The sequence below is a fragment of the Catharus ustulatus genome, chromosome 22 (genome assembly GCF_009819885.2).
Source record: "Catharus ustulatus isolate bCatUst1 chromosome 22, bCatUst1.pri.v2, whole genome shotgun sequence".
In the NCBI taxonomy this organism is placed as follows: Eukaryota; Metazoa; Chordata; class Aves; order Passeriformes; family Turdidae; genus Catharus; species Catharus ustulatus.
The window spans coordinates 3,985,349-4,002,903 of NC_046242.1; the positions used below are offsets into that span (position 1 = coordinate 3,985,349).

The following is a 17,555-nucleotide window of genomic DNA, read 5'->3' on the forward strand; positions in this document are numbered from 1 at the left end:
TGCCCCATTAGCAAGCCTGACTTCTCCACTGCAGCCTAGCCCAGCTACAGGAGCCTCCCTGATCTTTATTTTAACTGGGGAATAACCTAGAGAGACCATGTGGCTTCAACAGTTCTTAAATTTACAGGGGAAAAGTGCTGTCAGCTGAGGAACGGAACGAAGCAGCATCAGCCATGTGCTTAAATGCAATCTGTGGGTTGATACACACTCCTGACAAAGAGTTTAATGCTTAGAACAGTTTCTGGTTATCATATGAAATGTTGTCATTCGATGCTCAAGACAATTCTTGATCCCAGTCACCTCTTTCCCATGAATTTTGTAGATTCTTGATCCAAATTACCTCCTTCCCATGAATTCAGGGGCACCAGGCTGAAACTGCAAAGCAAGTGAAATTTAATCGCACTTGACCCTTTGTTTCAGATCCACAAACACCAAACAGTTCTGCATCTGGGAATGTTTGAGTGCTTAAGATTTAACTATTAGACCCGGTTTTTGGTGTTTGGGTGTGTGCATTGATGTACAAAGAGGTAGATGTCATATGCTGCTTTCATTATGGAGTAACTATTGCTACCTAATTCAAGGAAAAGCTACATTATGTGACCATTACTGCCAACTTTCACCAGGGGTTGCCATATCCACTATCACAGCTCCCAGTGGGATGGGATTCCACAAATTATCACCTGCCAGGAGGCACATTGAGGGTATGCTGCTGACATACATTAATAAAAGCCACCTATGAGGCTGAGGGACCCTTCGGGAGCCGGGGGGAGAATGCTGGAGCGCCCCAGTCCCTCACGGACCGGGGTGGGGATGCGGGGACTCCCTGCCCATCACAGCCCCCTGAGGGACTGGGGTGAGGATGTCGAGCTCCTCCAGCCCATCGCAGCCCCCTCAGGGACCGGGAGAAGGATGTCGGTCCCTCCTGTCCAGCGCTGCCCCCTCAGGGACCGGGACTGGGGGGCGCCGGGACCCCTCAGGAGCCGCCGGCGCCGCGGGGGTTAACGCAGCGCGGCCGCCAGGGGGCGGCGCCGCGCGCGCGCTGACAGCCGGCGCGTGCGCGCTGGCGCCTCATTGTGCCCGGCCGGCCCGGCCCCGCCGCGCCTCAGTCGGCGAGAGGCCGCGGGCGCGCGCGGAGCTGCTGCCGCTGCCGCCCCCTGCGGCCGCCGCCGCCACCTCCGCTCCGCTCCCCTCCCCTGTCCCCGCCATGGAGTGAGGCCCCCGCCGGACGGCCGGACGGGGGGGCCCCGCCGCGCCTCGATGGCTCTGGTCACGGTGCAGCGCTCGCCTACCCCCAGCGCCACCTCCAGCCCCTGCGCCTCGGTGAGTCCCGGCGGGCGCTGAGGGCAGCTCGGGGCTCGGCGGCCGTTGGGGTCCGGCGCGCGGCGCTGCGCATGCGCCACGCCCCCTCCGCCCCAGCCCCCGGTACCGCCGGTGCCCGGGCCGGGGGCGATGCGGGCCCGCGGTGCCCGGGAACGGGGCGCACACACCCCTGGGCTGTGGCCTGCTGACAGCCGAGGGGACGGGCGGGGGTCCCGGTGCCCCTCGGCAGGCCCGGGCTGGGGTAGGGCAGCTCCCTCCCGGCCCTCTGGTATCGCAGGGTGCCGGTCATACCCAGCCCGTCTGTGAAGGATGGGGCGGCGCGGGGCTGTCTCCGTGAATCCTCCCGGTTTATTCTGTGTTCATTGTATGCGGTGGGAGAGGCGGGAAACGTGTGTGAAGCGACCTGACGTGGTTGGGGCTCCGGCCGTGCTCAGCTGATCTCATCTGACAGCACCTCTGGGTATCCCCAGTGCCCGGCTCTGCCTCTGCGGGCACCTACCGTGGTTTTCTCCCCTTTTTTATAGAACGGTGCATGTCATCTTCAGTAGGCTGTGTCAAGCCCAGGAAAAACACAGAACGGCCAGGTTCCAAATCCCTGAGTGAGATGTGCAGCAGGACAGATGTTCCCATCGCTGCCCTGGCTTGGGCAGGTGGTTCTGAAGGCTTCTGCCTTTCCATGCTCTTTAAACTCGGGACAGGCTCTTGTTCTGTGTGTTGCTTGTACTTTTCCATTGTTAACCCCTTAAGTTGCTGCCTACCCCCATGTGCCGTTTGTGATGTAGTCAAGGATGAGAATGAAAATAGCTTTGCTTTCAGTTCTGTACGCTTAGTTCTAACTTAGCATTTATCCTTAAAAAACCTCATGCGTTATCACACTGCTGTTATGCCGGGTTTGCAAATGTTTAGAGGAAGAGAATAGTTGAAATCCCAGTTGCTTCCATCCATCCTCAGTGGGGGAGAATGAAAAAGCCAACTACTCTGAAAATATTTCTTGTTGGGTTAGGTAACCTCTTCTGAAACTAGATCAGCTACTTGACAGGTCCTGCCTGTCCCAATGGCATTTCAGCTGTCAGAACACTTACCTCTTTTTTTTCCCTGTCTTTCATTCCCATGTCTCAAAGTATGTTTACTTAGCAACACAGATTAATTTCGCTTATACTTACCTGCTATAAATATTAATGTGCTGCATTACTTCAGAGATTTCTTCCCCCTCTGACTTCTCTACTCTTTCCACTATTTCTTTTCCCATACATTTACAGCATTGAATGCATCTAGTGAGAATAGATGGGTCTCTCTTGGCATCTTCCTTCTTTCTCCCACTTGGATGCATCTTCCTTCTTTCTCCCACTTGGATGCATAGACCCTCCCTTTGTTAAATATTTTATATATATATGAACAATTAGTTGTATTCTCTAAAGCTTTTCCATCTGCAACAGCCAGGCTGTTTCCCAACCAATTAAATTAAATTGAAACCGTGCTGATATTTGGATACTACTTAGTTGTTGAATATAAAAACAACTCCCTGTGGAGCCTGATAAATCCAGAGGGTGCAGCCTTGGGTTTATGTGTCTGTATTCTCTTTCTTCTATGCCATGATATGGAGGTATATTCTGTACCAAAAATAAGAGTGTGGCATATTCCTGGCCTGGTTTTGGACCTTGTAATTACTTCTGCTTTCTCAGACTTCTCTTGCAGCATAAAGAGAACTTGATTTTCATCATGTTCTTAACTGCTATTGTTTGAACACTTCTGCATTTCCTGTTGCAACTTCCTAACCACACTTCAGAACTGGGCTGCCCTTTTAGCCTCAGTTATCTGGGGTGGGTTGTTTCTCCCTCCTTCTGTTAGAGCTCGTGCGTGTTCCTCCTTTACCACAAACTTCTTGTTTCTTAATGAAAATTTTAGTATAATTTCAGATGATTCTCCTTCCGCAGCTGCTGAGGGTTTGTGAGCAGGGCAGACACATTTTTAGTCCTTAAGGAAGGCTTTGCTCCTAAGCCTGTCATGCTTGCCATTCTAATGTGTCCCTGCCAACCTGCAGCAGGAGGACTTGATTCTCTCAGTTTTAAGTCAAATTGTTTCGACCAATCTGTTGTAACCTGGTTGCTTCCTTTGCCTGTCTCCAGGTTACTACTTTAAATGTAAGCTCGTCTTGCTCAATAATTTTATCAGTAGTCTAAGGTCTGTCCTTGCTGTTTCTGAGCAAAGATTATCAGGTAACTGCTGGAACTTAGCTGCTTCAACTTGTGGGCAAGGGACAAGCATGTCAGTGAGCAAGCATATGGCTATGTCTAATTCTGTTTCCAGGCCACTAAGAGTTTTGAGGACAGAAATGGATTCTCTTTTTAAATTGCTTGATGTCTTTTTTGCTTCAGAGATAAACTTCTCAGGCAAGGAGAAAGGGTGAAATTGGTGTCCTCAAACTGGATTTTTTGCATGAAGTGTGCCCTATAAACTGTTATAATTGGCTCTTACGGATTCAGGGGAATAGCTGATCTGAATCGCTCTGAAATTGGATGGCTTTTATTTATAGTTTTTTATCTTGTTCTCATTGCCACAGAGCATCTCATGAGCATTCATTTCAGTGTAGTTCATGCAAAGTGTTGATTATACATTTACAGCCCTCTGGTTGCTTGATGACTTGTAAAATTCCTTTAATTGTCTGTCCAGACTTTTGCTGTTTGTTTTGGCCTTTGGTTATGCAGTCACTCTTGAGAAATAAGACTGCAATCTTCAATCCTTACAGCAGGACAGTTGTCTTCTGCTGTGCCATGTTAGCATAGAGTGGTGGCAGACAGGACCACGCTACAGTAAAATACAAAGATGCCATGAGATCTTTGGTGCTAACGCTGATGTGTTGTTCAACACAGTTCTTGGCAAATAATTGCCTGTATTGGAAATAATCTATTGAAACTTGGCCTTCTAAAGTATTTTTGAAGCACAGTTACCAAAAAAGTGTATCTGTAATTTCTGGCAAATGCTATTTTCCTTTTGTTTATTATATCTCTTTCCTGAGAAGTGAAGAAACTGGGCAGGCAATCTGGTCCTGTCTGCTCTCACAGTTCACTTGTCTTCCCTACCCTGAGGGAGACAATATGCTTTTATTGGAAGGGACCAACTGACCCAAAAAGAGAATATGTGCTGGATATAAATTGTTCTAAAATGCCCAGTTTGGGGAAAAATATGCTAAAGCAAATTAAAACCTGAACCATTGGACTTCCCCTCCCTAATCCCAGGAGAACATCTTGAGCAAGAAGTAGAGTCCTGGAAATGTGTTTGGGAGTGTCTGTCGTGTTGTGCTTGGAAGCTCCTTGCTGGTACAATGTACATGAAGTATTTTCCCCACTTCCTTATGGGGAAGCTAAATATAACATTTCTCTACCCCTGGTCCTGTAATTCCTGTTAAACAATGTGGTAATTGTGAGTTTACTTAATCATTGATAAATCCAGTCTGTCTCACGTAGAACTTATTTTTCTGTTTTCCTTATTTTTGTTTTTTAATTTTTAAAAATAAATTAAGATCTTGATTGCTGCTGCATGGATAAGGTTATGGAGAGTTGATTTTTGAGGGGAACTACAATGTAGCTTGGCTATAAGAAGCTTTTTATGAAATACTTAGTAAAGTTAGGAATGCCTAGTATTTAAAGATGCTCTGATCAGTACATATCATCTATTGTTTCTTGGTTTTCTCCAGCTGATGTCTTTCAGGTATAGCCAGAGCTCACTGAAGTTTTCAGAGGCAGTGGCCCAGAAGAATGAGCTGATTCCTGCTTTAGGCAAACCTTGTAGTGCCCTACAGGTACCTGTTTCCTCTGGTGCCAGCTGTTGGGAGATAAAACTGTTCAGTGAGGTGATCTGTAACTTCCTGTGTTTCAAACTTCTCCTTCTGCTGAAAGCCCTGTGAGGGAACCAGGAGGCCTCCACCTCTTGCTGGGTGTGATGCTGTGTTGTTAAAAGATGGTTTCTGTCCAACTGGACAAGACCAGGCTGTTGGAGCACAGATAATTTTTGTGTGTGTAAATGCATTCATGTGTGATGAGACTCTTCTGTTCCTAGAGCAGTTTGGTGGTTGAACACTGGCAGAAGACCTGTCCTTCTCTGGAATATCAGCTGCCTGTTCTGTACACGTTTACCAGGTTTCCTGTAGGATCTGCATGAAATGCAATGTCCCCTTAGAGGTGAGAACAGTGTTAGTAATTGAGGAGGAGGATGATGACAGTGGAATTGGAGCCTCACTGAGAACCACAAAGAAATATTATTAAAACTTCCAGAGTGCAGGAAAAAAAATCTTTATCTTTTTTAAAGAGATCTAACTCATTTTGTAGCATATCTCAATGATAGCTTGATTTCAGTTTTCACTTCTTGAGTTCCAGTGTACATAAATTCATGTATTTTGAAAAGGAGCTTGTAATTGGAAAATGCAAATAGCTTGTGATGCTGTAATGAGTCATTATCTGACCAGTATCGATCCTTGCTGTTTAAGAAATGAAAATAAGTTGAAAAGGGCACCGTGCAGTAGCATCTACAGTCATTCTGGGAGCCAATGACATGTTTATTTAAGTGGAAAATGCTATTTTGAGCGGAGACTACCATCCACAAAGCAGTCTACTGGAAATACTTTAGTGTAAGAGAGCTGCCTTTATGCAGGAGTAACGCCTGAGGATTTCCAGTTACTGGAAAAAATGCGGAAAGATCTAAAGCTGCAACTCTTCTGTCTTGGGAAATGAAAAAGAAGAAAAAAAAGGAAAATAGCCTTTGGGCAGCTTAGCTCAGTGTAGCTGCTCCCTGATCACGGCTTGCCGCTCAAGGTTTCATTCTTCAGTCACAACAAACCTCATCCTCCCAGGACCAGCTGCAAAGTGGGGGCTCTTTGCAGTCTTGTCTGACTCTTGCTGATGCCATTAGTCAGAAGTACAAATGGAGCTGCTGTTCTGTGGCCACTGCTGCCTTCATATGAACTGACCCTGCCACTCAGGAGCACTTGGCGGGTCAGTTCCTGCTCCAGATGTTCCAGTTGTTTAGTTCAACCTCTGAATTAAAGCTATCTCCACTCTGTGCCATTGATTTGCCCGATTGTCCTTTTAATTTGATTATTAGGTAGTGACAAGCTCATATCTTCTGCATAAGATCTTGGAAGCAGGAGAAGAAGGTGATACCCATTGCAAGTAGTCAGTGATTTAAGCAAGGCACACATTGTTTCTTACCTTTTAGCTGGAAGCTGTTCCTCTGGAACGCTCTGTTTAAAGGGATAAAAAATTATGAGGGCTAAAAGCCATTTTTGCATTTCTGAGTTGGACCATATAAGTTGATTGAATTACTGTCAACCCAACCATCTGCAAAATACTCCAGTATCGCAGTGTGTGTGTTGATGTGTTTTAGTCAGCATTTGGGCAGGCTTCTGTATGTAAGGGTTTGAATGTGTCAATAGCTTTTTGCCCAAATAGAATTCCTCTGAATATGCATCTTATCAGCGTTGCTCATTGCAGGCTGCTCTCCTCTCGGAAGGCAGAAAACGTTGCTGTGAGATGAGTCACACAGTTTAACAGCTTGTTGCTTCCATGGTGAGACGCACCCTTGCTGTGCATGCCAGCGATCATGAAACTCCTGGCAAATGCCCTGTGACGTGAACTCCTTATGGCCCCGGTGAATGGAACGCCCCTGGCACTCGGCACTGTGCTTGTGGCTCCTCGCTGCTTCTGGGTGCGCTGCTCCTGCTCCTCTTCCCAAGGGACTCCTAAACTGAGGCTTTATGGAAATAATGAAGTTACTGCATTGATGAAATTACTGGGGAGCTTAAGGCCACAGTGTAAACTTGTTGTATTGAAGTAATCAAAGACATTGATCTGACCTGTTTTGAAAGAAGTGTTTTATCACAGATCATACTGTCCCTGTACTGAGCTCATACCAGAGCTCAGGAGGTGGCTTTGATGCTTGAGCTTTCCACTGCTCTGCCAATGGAGAAGCACAGGAGATGCTGGAGAAGTAAATTCCAGAGATGTTGTCTCAGGAGCTGGACTGCAACTTGTAACTGAATTAAATATCCAAAAAGTGAATTTTAATGTGGAAAGCCAATCCTGGCCCAGGGAACTGTGGCTGTCCCATTCTCACTGGCTGCTGCCATCTCCCTTCTGTTTTGATGTACAGAACTATTATATTTAAAACTGTAGCAAGAACTTTTAAGACTTGTTCAACTGGCTTGGTTTAGCTTCATCAGCTGACATCTGAGAAGTGTGTACATTAGGATTCTTCAGAAAAAAACCCTGAAACAAAACATGTCATGCTTTTCATCTCTACCCTTTTTACAGGATGATGAGTAGGGAAGGATAGGGCATGTGCCTTGCATGTGTAAAATGCTTTGCTTTCTGATGGAGAGCTGGCTGGTAGGTAGAAGTAATCTGACTCTCTGAGTGGTGCAGGACCAACCCTTTCACTCAGTCCATCTAAAAATGGAGTTTCCCACAGGTCTGAAACTCCTGAATGGACTGCAGAGAGTCAGCTGATGTCTGTGAGCTTCTTGTACAGTAGCAGGCGTCCTTTGGAGCCTGCTGTTCCTTTGCAGTAGCTGTGAGTTCTGGAGCATCTTCAATAGGAAACAGGGTGTCACACTGGAAACTTAGCTCATGAGTTGCTGTGGGGCAGGCAGGAAAGTGACTCAGCTCTCTGACCTACAGGCACAAGCTAAACCTAGGTACAAGAGGAAGTGCTAGGTGATGAGATAAAGGTGTTTCTGGAATAAGGATTGATTTTTTTTTTTGTTATTCTTTGTTTCTGTTGTTGTCTTTCTGTTTTTGTTTTCCTTTCCGCAGTTCCTCCTCAACAGTTTTAAACAGTTTAAAGACAAACAGCTCTGGGCTTGTTCTTCAGAGATGCTGTAACCACTGCATTTAAATACAGTGCTTCAAAATGTGGTAGGAAACAGCTACCTAGGTGCTGTATTGTCTTCCTGAGTGAAGTGCAGACGTTGAAATGACAGCCCTCCCCTTTGCCCTTTCACATTGCAGAATGGTTGACAACTATTTAATTTGCTCTCTGACCAGATATTTTTCTTATGTAACATTTTGTGAGTTTCCTTACTGGGAGTTTGCTCTGTTGTTTTGGTTTTTTTTTTCCCAGCTGAGTTGTGCTTATGTGGGGAGGCAAGCTTGTGGCTTCAAAAAATGAAGTGAGAAAAGACAACTTAGACTGTTTTGTTCGTTGTGGTGTTTCTTCCTTCTCGGTAGTATTTTGGTTCAGCAGCAGTTAATAAAATGTGTAATCCTGAATTCCACATCTTAATGAATCTTGAGACAGCAGCTACCCCTGTAGTGTGGGTTGGGTTTAATATTGCATAAACTTGTCAGGACAGTTGCACATGGGAATCAAATATTAATATATTATCTCTTGCTTTTAGTGTTTGCCTGTCCCTGCATCCCTCAGCACTCCGCTGTGTGGCTGCTGGGAGGGAGTTGTCCTTCTGTGCAGCTTCTGCTCTGCTCCTGAATCTCAAATAAGAGATTATCAGGGAAAACCAATATGAGCAGAGCATATCTTCATCCCCCTTCCCAAAAGTTGGGCATAGTTGTGGGATACTTTAAGGCAAGGGAGGTATTACTAGTTAACATTTATAGTATGACTGGAATGGAGCTTGCACAGTCTCAGTGGGTGAAATGAATATTTTTCACATACACTTTACAGATCCTTGGTTTCAACTTGTGCTTCATGCTGCAAAGATAACAACACGCTTCTGCAACCCACACTTCTGGTCCTTGAAGTGGAATTTTTCTCCTTTACACATAAACCAGAAACTGCTCTGGTGGGGAGGAAGCTCTGTTTAGCTTAGATCTGTTCACGTTGACCGTACATGGCTGAGACGGTTATTTTGGGGCAGTTTCTTATCTGCTTCTCATATGACTGAGAAAGTTCAAACTTGACTTTGCCTAGAGGAGAAGGGAAAAGTTTGAGAACTTTTTTTTTTTTAGTATTTGACAAGAAGACGGCATGAGCCAAAATAAATTTTAAGCTTGAGCATTTGCTCACGTCTTAGTCCTGAATTTGAGAAGTGCCCCATTTTAAAAGTAAAGTAATAAAAAATCCAACAAAACTAAAACTAAACAGCCCCCTCCCTACAAACAACACTACAAAACCTAACCAAAATTACTCAGCTTGTTTAAAATTTAATCTTGCAAGTTTGACTTTAGGACAGATGAGCACAGAATGCCTTGAGCCAAAGGGAGTACATGACAGAGACAGCTTGAGGTGAGAAGTGATCTGTGCGTGTCAGAATTTCATTTACTCTCTGGGAAGTGGGGCATTCTGGACATAGGTCACCCTCCTTAAACTTCAATTTGATGGTGAACATTCTCTGCATGTGCTGTGGGAGACGCTGAAGAACCCTGAAGGGTGAGAGATAGCAGCAGGGTTTTAGTGAAGACTCTTTTCTGGGGGCAGATGGGGAGTGATTTCCTGGCTGAGTGCTGATAGTTTGTTGCTTTTGGTGGCTTGGCACAGGTTCAGTGCTCTGTGTGGTGTGGAAGCACGCTGTGTAAAACGTGAGAACTTCCTGCTGTGATAGGGAACCAACAGTTCTTCCAACAGGTGCAGTCTTTAGCTGCAGTCCTGAAGATGTAACAGAAATGTTTACTGTCATGGGCCTTCAATATTGTCAATCTCAAACTGAGCCTGGCCTGCACAGTTCAGAAGGCAGAGCTTTGCTTTCTGCCTTGCACTGCTATGATAAGAGAATTAGGAGGGGAGGCTGTGTTCAAGAATCTCTAATCCATTATGGTGGCTGTGACTGAAATGAATAATCTTCATTTAAAGGGTCCTCTAAACCACGAAAGCTTTATAAATATTAATTTTGTTCATTTGTTTCCTAATAAAAGGGTTTTATTCATTAAATAGCTATTTATTTGTTAACCTGACAAACTAATAGCAAGCTCTCTTCTTTCAGTGTATGCATGTGCCATATCACAATTCTGCTTGTCACCATAATAAGAACTTCATTCATCTGCCTTAAAATGTCATTGATAACAACCTGGCAGTGGCCCAGCTTGAAGCAAGTTAACTACAAAAGACTGCATTGTAAACCTTTCTGACAGTACATGCTACATTAAGTCTAAAATTAAAAAAAAAAAAAAAAAAAAGAGAAATGTGCAGGCTGGTCTGAGCGTCATACAACTGCCAAATAGCTTCAAACCTCTGGAAAAAAATGGAATTCTGTACAGGGGAATTTTGGCTGCACATGGGTTAGTTTGGAATGAAGGATGCATTCTGCTCACTTTAAAACCTTTGGGGTACACTGAATTTATAAGCCTCATCTTAAAATGAGAGGCAATGCCTTGCTGAACCACAGGCAGCTAAATAAGAGCTCGGACATGTAAAGATCTTGTTATTTCCTTTAGTCTTGTCTTTCTGTGACTGAGATAAAAGCTGCAGTCTGAAAATAGTCACATGCCTCTGGAGTTAGCTGCTGGCAATGCTGTGAGTTTGTCTTGGTTATAGAAACCTTCCCTGACCCCATCTGCAGGCTGACCTATTTATCCACCCATAAGTTCAGAGTGCAAGGAGGAACTGCACTGCTGTTCAAATATCTGCTCTCAGGACATGAGCTGCTCCTTGCTCTGCAACCCTGTGTATGGAGCTTCATGTTCATGGAGGTTTAGGGCTTCCTGCCTTTGACTCTCCCGTTCTTAAAACTTGCACATTGAATTAGTAGCCTGGGTGAGGGTGAACTGATCTGTCCATGAAACCAGTGGAATGTTTGTGAACTTCATGGAGGGAAGATCCCAGGGATCTTAAAAATGGGCTGTGTCCTGTGCTGCCTGTGAGGGCTGAGGGGTTTGGTACAGCCCCTGATGGGCCTAGGCTGTCTCACTGAACAATTTAACAGCTGAGTTGACCGTGAACCTTTAACAGATCTTTATCTGAGGTCTTCTGGGAGCACTCTAAGCATGCATTAAACACCGTGGTTCTCATCCTAAACTCCAGACATGGGGAAGGTTCAGGCAGTGTGGGGAAGGGCTTGCTCACAACTGATGGGTTTACAGTCAGATTTCTTAACTGGAACAGGGCCTGCAAGAGTCTTTAAAAACTAAAAACCCAAACCCTGCAATTTCATGCTGGTTCACTTCTGTGGTTTTTGTTTTGTCTCTTTCTTAAGTATAGTGTATGGACAGCGCCATGGGTTAGGGAACACTTCAGCTTCATCTTCAGAGACTTTTCGTATGTAGCCTTCTGAAGTCAATGGGTGTGGAGGTAAGCAGTGCCCTGCTTTCTGACAACATCACTGCCACCCACTCTGCAGCCTGATGCACACAGCACTCCTTGTATTTGAGCATTGTTTTTCTCCAAAAAGTCGCATGCGGTTGCACAATAAAGACACGGTTATTTGTGTAATGCGAATCTGTTCCTGCTTGTTGGTACAAAGTGCAAGCAGCGAGCATCAAAGTGTGGAGACTTCACAGATCCTGCATGAACACTTGCCACTGAACTTCAGTGACGTCCTGCATTATGTCAGAATAAAAGATGACATCACAGTTGGTCTGTGAGTGAATGGGATTTGAACTCAGGGTTGAATGTTGCTGCCTGGAGTGTTTGTGCTACTGATCCTCAACACCCTTTGCTCTGCTACTGTTTGTTTGGTTATGTATTTTTACAGCTGCTGAGTTTAGTTTCTCAAAGGTTAATTATTTTATCAGGAGCCAGTCAGAATTGGAGTTTCCTGCTTCCTTGCCTTTCTGTTGATTTCCTTTTCTGTTGAAACACAACTTTCTCTGTTGAAACAACTCAGTTGCTGCACTCTTCAGTTTCCGTCTAGTGACTTGAAGTGTCTGAACTGGCCTGATATTCTCACAGAGACAGAGACAGTGGGGTCTGGTGACTAAATTGTTGTGATAAAACAAAAATTCATTGGTTGATGCTGTTGAAATCCGCTGACTTTTCTATGCTCCTAATAGAAGGCTTTAAAATATCCAGCTGCAGACTGATCCTCTCCAAGCATGTGACACTGACATCAGTCCTAGAAGTGAGGCGTTGAACTGCCTCCAAAAATGAGCTCATCGGGTAATATTCAATGCACTGATTTAGCAAAATATTAATTAATTTGATTACATGGTCACCTGTACATACTGTTTGAAAGATGAGAATTAATTCAAATTTTAGTTGCTACTGTTCCAGATTCCAGTGTTATAAAGATACTGTTGATAAGACACTCTGCTGCCACTGTATGCTGGGATCTGGGCTTGGCAGAACCTATCTCTAATTGCCACTAATTTGCTCTAAGACTTTGCAGTTTCTTGACTTCTCCCTGCCTCCCTCCCAATAAGCTGCAGGGAATAATACAAGATTCTATTGTCAAGCCATCTGTCCAAAGCCACTCATAAAACTTGCTTAATTTTCTTGTGGCTCCCTTGACTTTTTTAAATCACAGATATGTGCTTTCCCAGAAGTTTGGGTAGGGGTCCATCTTCCTCTTGACCTGCCTGACGCCAAAGCTGAGTGACCATAATGAGATTAAATGAGATTAAACCCTGGCAGAGTGGCCCTGGAGGCTTCCTCCCCTCCTGTAGCTTGAGGTCAGAAGTAACTGCAGACTTCCTCTTACAGCCCACACAAAGAGTATGGATTCAGGCAACACTGGACTGATGGTGACCCCAAGTACTTGCCTATTATTTTATAAACGTGAAGAAATTTTGTATTTGCCTTTAATTACAGAAGTAGCACGTTCTAGATGTAACTGTCGAAAGACATCAGCATGTGTCTGATTATTTATTTATTTGAAACATGGGCATAAGAGAAACTGTTAGAAGGGTTTGTGTGCATTTGTGCAGAAACAGCTTTGTCTTCCTCCCCCCACCCAGTATTTTCTGCACATTACAGGATTGTTAGTTTTGGATTCTGTTTCCCTCTGAACACAAGTCTTTATGGAGCTGCCCATAATGTTGCTCTTTTCTTTTAAGAAACACTGCTGCTGACTTAAGGCAGAGGAAGATGCTGTGTGTTACAGGGCTGTAATGATGCCTGAATTGCAAACTGTTGTGCAACTAAAGAATGGTATTGTGCAAAACAGAATGGAAAAACTGCTGCTGATGAGCACAGAGTTGAGGCAACGAGAAGCCCTACTTAGAGAGCAGGAGGAGAAGCTGGGTTTGAAGAACAAGCAGTAGAAAACAAGATAGGAAGGTTCTGTTCCTGCAAGAGTAAATGATCCCTTGGAGCAGCCAAGGAGGCTGTTTGATGTGAACTCTGTGCAAAGTTCAGTGGAGAGTGTGCTCCAGTGTCCCGGGTGATGCTGCTGCTTCCTCCTTCTTGTTTACAAGAGGCTGGCATGATTTCAGAATAAACTTCTGAAACATCCTTGGTGGGAGAGGAATTGGGATAACAAAATACTTTTTGTGCATCTAGAAAGTTATTGCTGCAGCAGTAACTGTTGGAGCTGGCTGAGTGGCTGCAGCCTGGTTTTGGTTAATGTCAGGAATTGTGCTGGTGGGAAGCGAGTCCTGGGGTGGGACTGTGCAGTCCCCACAGGGCTCAGCAGACTTCACATGCTGCCTCTGCAAAAAGATGGAATAAACTTCTGCTTTTCCCAGCAAAATGCCTGTGGTACACACATCATGGAGTTGTTTTTGTCCATCTTTATTTAACAATAACAAGGTTGTGCAGAAAACATGCAGGGCATGGAAATGGAGAGCTGAGCCCCATCTCTCCTCTGCTGAAGGGTGGGAGGAGGTGGGGAAGCATGGAGAAGAGGAAAACAGCTTTGCCTGTGCCTGTTTTGATACTGAAGAGCTCTTCCCAGTGATCTGAGAAGGGGGTGGGGAGAGAACCAGATGCTCTTAGGAAGTTCATACCATTGTTAATAATGTAATTCACAGATGGTGGTGAAGGCCTTGAAGAGGCTTTCATGCAGTACTTACGCTCTGTAACAGATCATCACATAAGGGCTCACAAATAGAGATGACTTAATCCCAAGGATGAGTCTACAGTGATCTGTTTGATGGTAGGCCTCCAGATCACTGCAACCTTTTTAAACAGTTAAGAGCCTTCAGGATCTCTGGATGTTGAGCACTAGAATTGGACCAATCCCTAATTAAATTGTCAGGATTAAATGTTCGTATAGCTTTGAGACTTTTCTAATGAAAATGGCTCTTGAAATAAAAAAAACCAGACAAGTTCCTTTGTCCTGGTACAGAAATCAATACAGGTAAAGCATCTGTTTGTACAAAGACATCTTGTTAAGGGCAGTTCTGCTTTTATTTCCATTTGTCTGCTTGCAGCTGGAAGCAGAGCTTGTGTGTGTTCTGAGTAGCTGTCAATACTTTGTGACATCTAAGGAGGATTGTGCCTTGCATGTCCTGTTGAAAAAGAAGTCACTCATACCTCCAAGCTTTATGGCAAATGAACAGGCTGCTGGTTTTCAGACTTGTGGAATCGGAAAAGATTTGGCTCAAGTACTTGCAATAAAATTCAATATTTCTATGTTTGTAGGAGGCTTGTTGATAAGATCTTCACTGGCTGCTGGTCAGCTTTTGCTGTAAGCTGTGTAACTACAAGTATTTATCAGGGACTTGTAAGCAATACTGGCTTGCATGTCTAGCAGTAGCAATCAAAAGTTTAAAATGAGAACTGATTTGGCTTTGTTGTTTGTTGCTGTCTTTTCAAGTGCAGCTTCTCCTTTTCTAAGAGACATTCCCATTGTGGGTTTTGTTATTATTATTAACTTCTTCAAGTTTAAATTGAGTTTAGTAAATTGACTTCTTGTGATGTTTGTCATGTGATGGTTTATGAGCTCTGAAGAATGTGCTCCTGTGACTTCAGCCATGTATTTGCCTGTACCAATGCAGGCTGTATCATGTGTTCTTGTTGGTCTTGCATTTTGAGCTAAGTAGTGGAGGGGGTTGGGAAAGAAAAAAAAGGAGGGAACTAATTCAGGGCTAAGCTATCAGAAATTCTCAGACTGCTTAATTTGTGACCTTGTTCCCTAGTTAAATGCAACCCAGGATTTTCTGCCTCTTCCACAGTTTCACAGAAGTATTTTTCTGCATTAGAAGCTGAATTTCTTTTACTATCCTTGTTAAAAATTAGGAAAACCCAGTGCTTTGGTAAAAGAAATATCTTGACATCTTGAGGGAAGAGATTTTTTTAATCCTTGGTGGGTAGGTGTGCTTTAACTGAGAAAGTTAGAAACTGTCTTTCTGATCCACATTTTTTGCATATATCAACTGTGGCATCTGTAAAGCAATATCTTTATTACTGCACTGAAATGAACAAAGTTGAAATTGCTGCATCTCTGCCAAGAATTTTTGGGTTCTCCACAATGGCCAAAATTTTGGAGCACTAAAAATGCTGTCAGTGAGTCTCCAGCTCCTTGTCCCACTGCCTGCCTGGGATGTGTGTGTCCAGTGGAAGCAGAGCCCTCCCAGGACCAAGAGCTCACCAGGACAGAATTCATATTAGGTTTGTTTTAAACAGCACTTCCCAGCATTGGGCATCCTTCTATTTATTCTCCTGACACCATGTAATGCTGCTTGTCATTTTTAGACATACATACATACATACATACACATACATGTGCTGCTACTGCTGCTCAGTCCTCTGCATTTCCATAAATCATGTTTCAGCAGAGCTGTCCTTTATACAGTTCTCATATTGTGAGGAGTTTTTTGTAGTTTTTATGTCTGCGTGGGCTAAGCATTTCTTTAGATTTGAATCCAACATCAAAGTAACATTGGTTTAATACAATGTTTTTATATCACCTTTTTTCCTCCAAGTTGGATTTTATTTTCAGCTCTGACTTTCTTATTTTTGCTGCATAATTTGAGACTTTTTGCTTGCTCTTCACATTATTTAAAAAAAAAAACAACCCACACACAAAACTCTGTTTTCCTTAGCTCATACAGTATTTCCACTTGGCTCAGAATATGTGGATTTGTGAGCTGAGGGAATCCTTGTTTGGCTGGTCACCCAAGCTTTCTTCAAGCGTATTAGAAGGATCTACAGCTTAAGTTCATCAGAGGGCTGACCTGCTCTGGTTTTAATGAGATTTATTATACCTGTACCTGTTGGATTCTGTGGTTTTGATCTTCAAAATGATCTGAATAAACCTGTTAGTGAAAGCAAAACTGTTGACAGAGCACTGACTCTACTCAATCTGCCCTGTATTAAGATTATTGATATTTTTTTAAATTAAAATAATATCCATTGTGGCATTGGCATGGAGCTTCTGTGTGGTGTTTGGCAAAATGCTTATATCCATGCTTCCCTTCTTAACTCCTCCAATTCCCCCCTCAGAAAACCACACTGATCGAGCCCTGATATCACAGTCCAGGCTTGGAGAGGATGGAAGGAACAAATGTGGATGTAGGAGTTGATGGATGGTTGTGTGTGGATGTTATGGATACAGCTGCATTCCTAACACATGCAGGAGAGATTGGGAGGGGTCAGTCTTGGTCAAACATATAAATGTGTATTTTCCCTAAAACTGCCTTTGTTTTTCATGAAAATTCAACAGCATTTAATGATTGGAGTTTTGTTAGCTTCAAAAACCTGAGAGTCCTCAATTTGCTCCAGAATGAGTTCCTGTGAACTTTTCAGCTTGTCAAATATCTGTGATCCTCCAGGGCCCGGAAGGGGATCCAGAGGCACTGGAGGGCTACAGATGTGCATTGGTTGTGGTTGAGTGAAGGCAGCACTGGGGAGCAACACGAGCAGGGAAAGTGGTGTCTGGAATGAAGTATCTGGGTCAGCCTCCTGTGGAGCTGCAGGACACGTGAGATGCTGCTCTAGCCTGCTTTAACTTCTTTCAGTTTGGTGACTTGCACAGAGGTTTAACACAGCTCTAGAAGATGCAGGTTGACAGGCCTGCAGCAGAGGTGGCCAGTGAACACAGAGATTTGACTTGTTCCATCAAGATTTGGCAAGCCTGATGACTGGGTGATCTCTGGAGCCATGAAGAAGAATGTGGCCTGTCAGTAACAGATCTCATCAACTTTCTCTGCTGGCACTGGGACTTGGACATGCAGCGCTCAAGTCTGAGACAAATGCATTGCTGGGTGTAACGCCTTTCCTTTTTTTTATTTGTACCTATTAATGGAAGCAGAGAGCATAATGTAATCTTAAAATAGCTTCTCCATGAATGCAGAAACATTCCACTTCTGACTAATTGGCCATTCAGAATGAGCATTTAAATATGCACCAGAGACTGAGCGGCGGCTTTCCATATCCGCGTGAATGGAGTTGGAAACGTGCTGCACTGCAGA

The 17,555-nt window shown here is 44.1% G+C and overlaps 1 protein-coding gene across 2 annotated transcripts in view; it reads left to right on the forward strand.

The window, feature by feature from the left end:
• The first annotated feature begins 1,180 nt into the window (after positions 1-1,180).
• SSH2 (slingshot protein phosphatase 2) overlaps positions 1,181-17,555 on the forward strand; it is an 87,628-nt gene continuing 71,253 nt past the window's right edge. Inside the window, exon 1 of one of the 2 annotated variants that reach the window (XM_033078152.2) lies at positions 1,181-1,320. In XM_033078152.2, the coding sequence (XP_032934043.1) occupies positions 1,258-1,320 (63 nt within the window). In that variant the 5' untranslated portion in view covers positions 1,181-1,257. Of the gene's footprint in view, positions 1,321-5,451; positions 5,499-17,555 lie in introns of those variants that run through there. The other variant, XM_033078153.1, reaches the window with a different exon arrangement.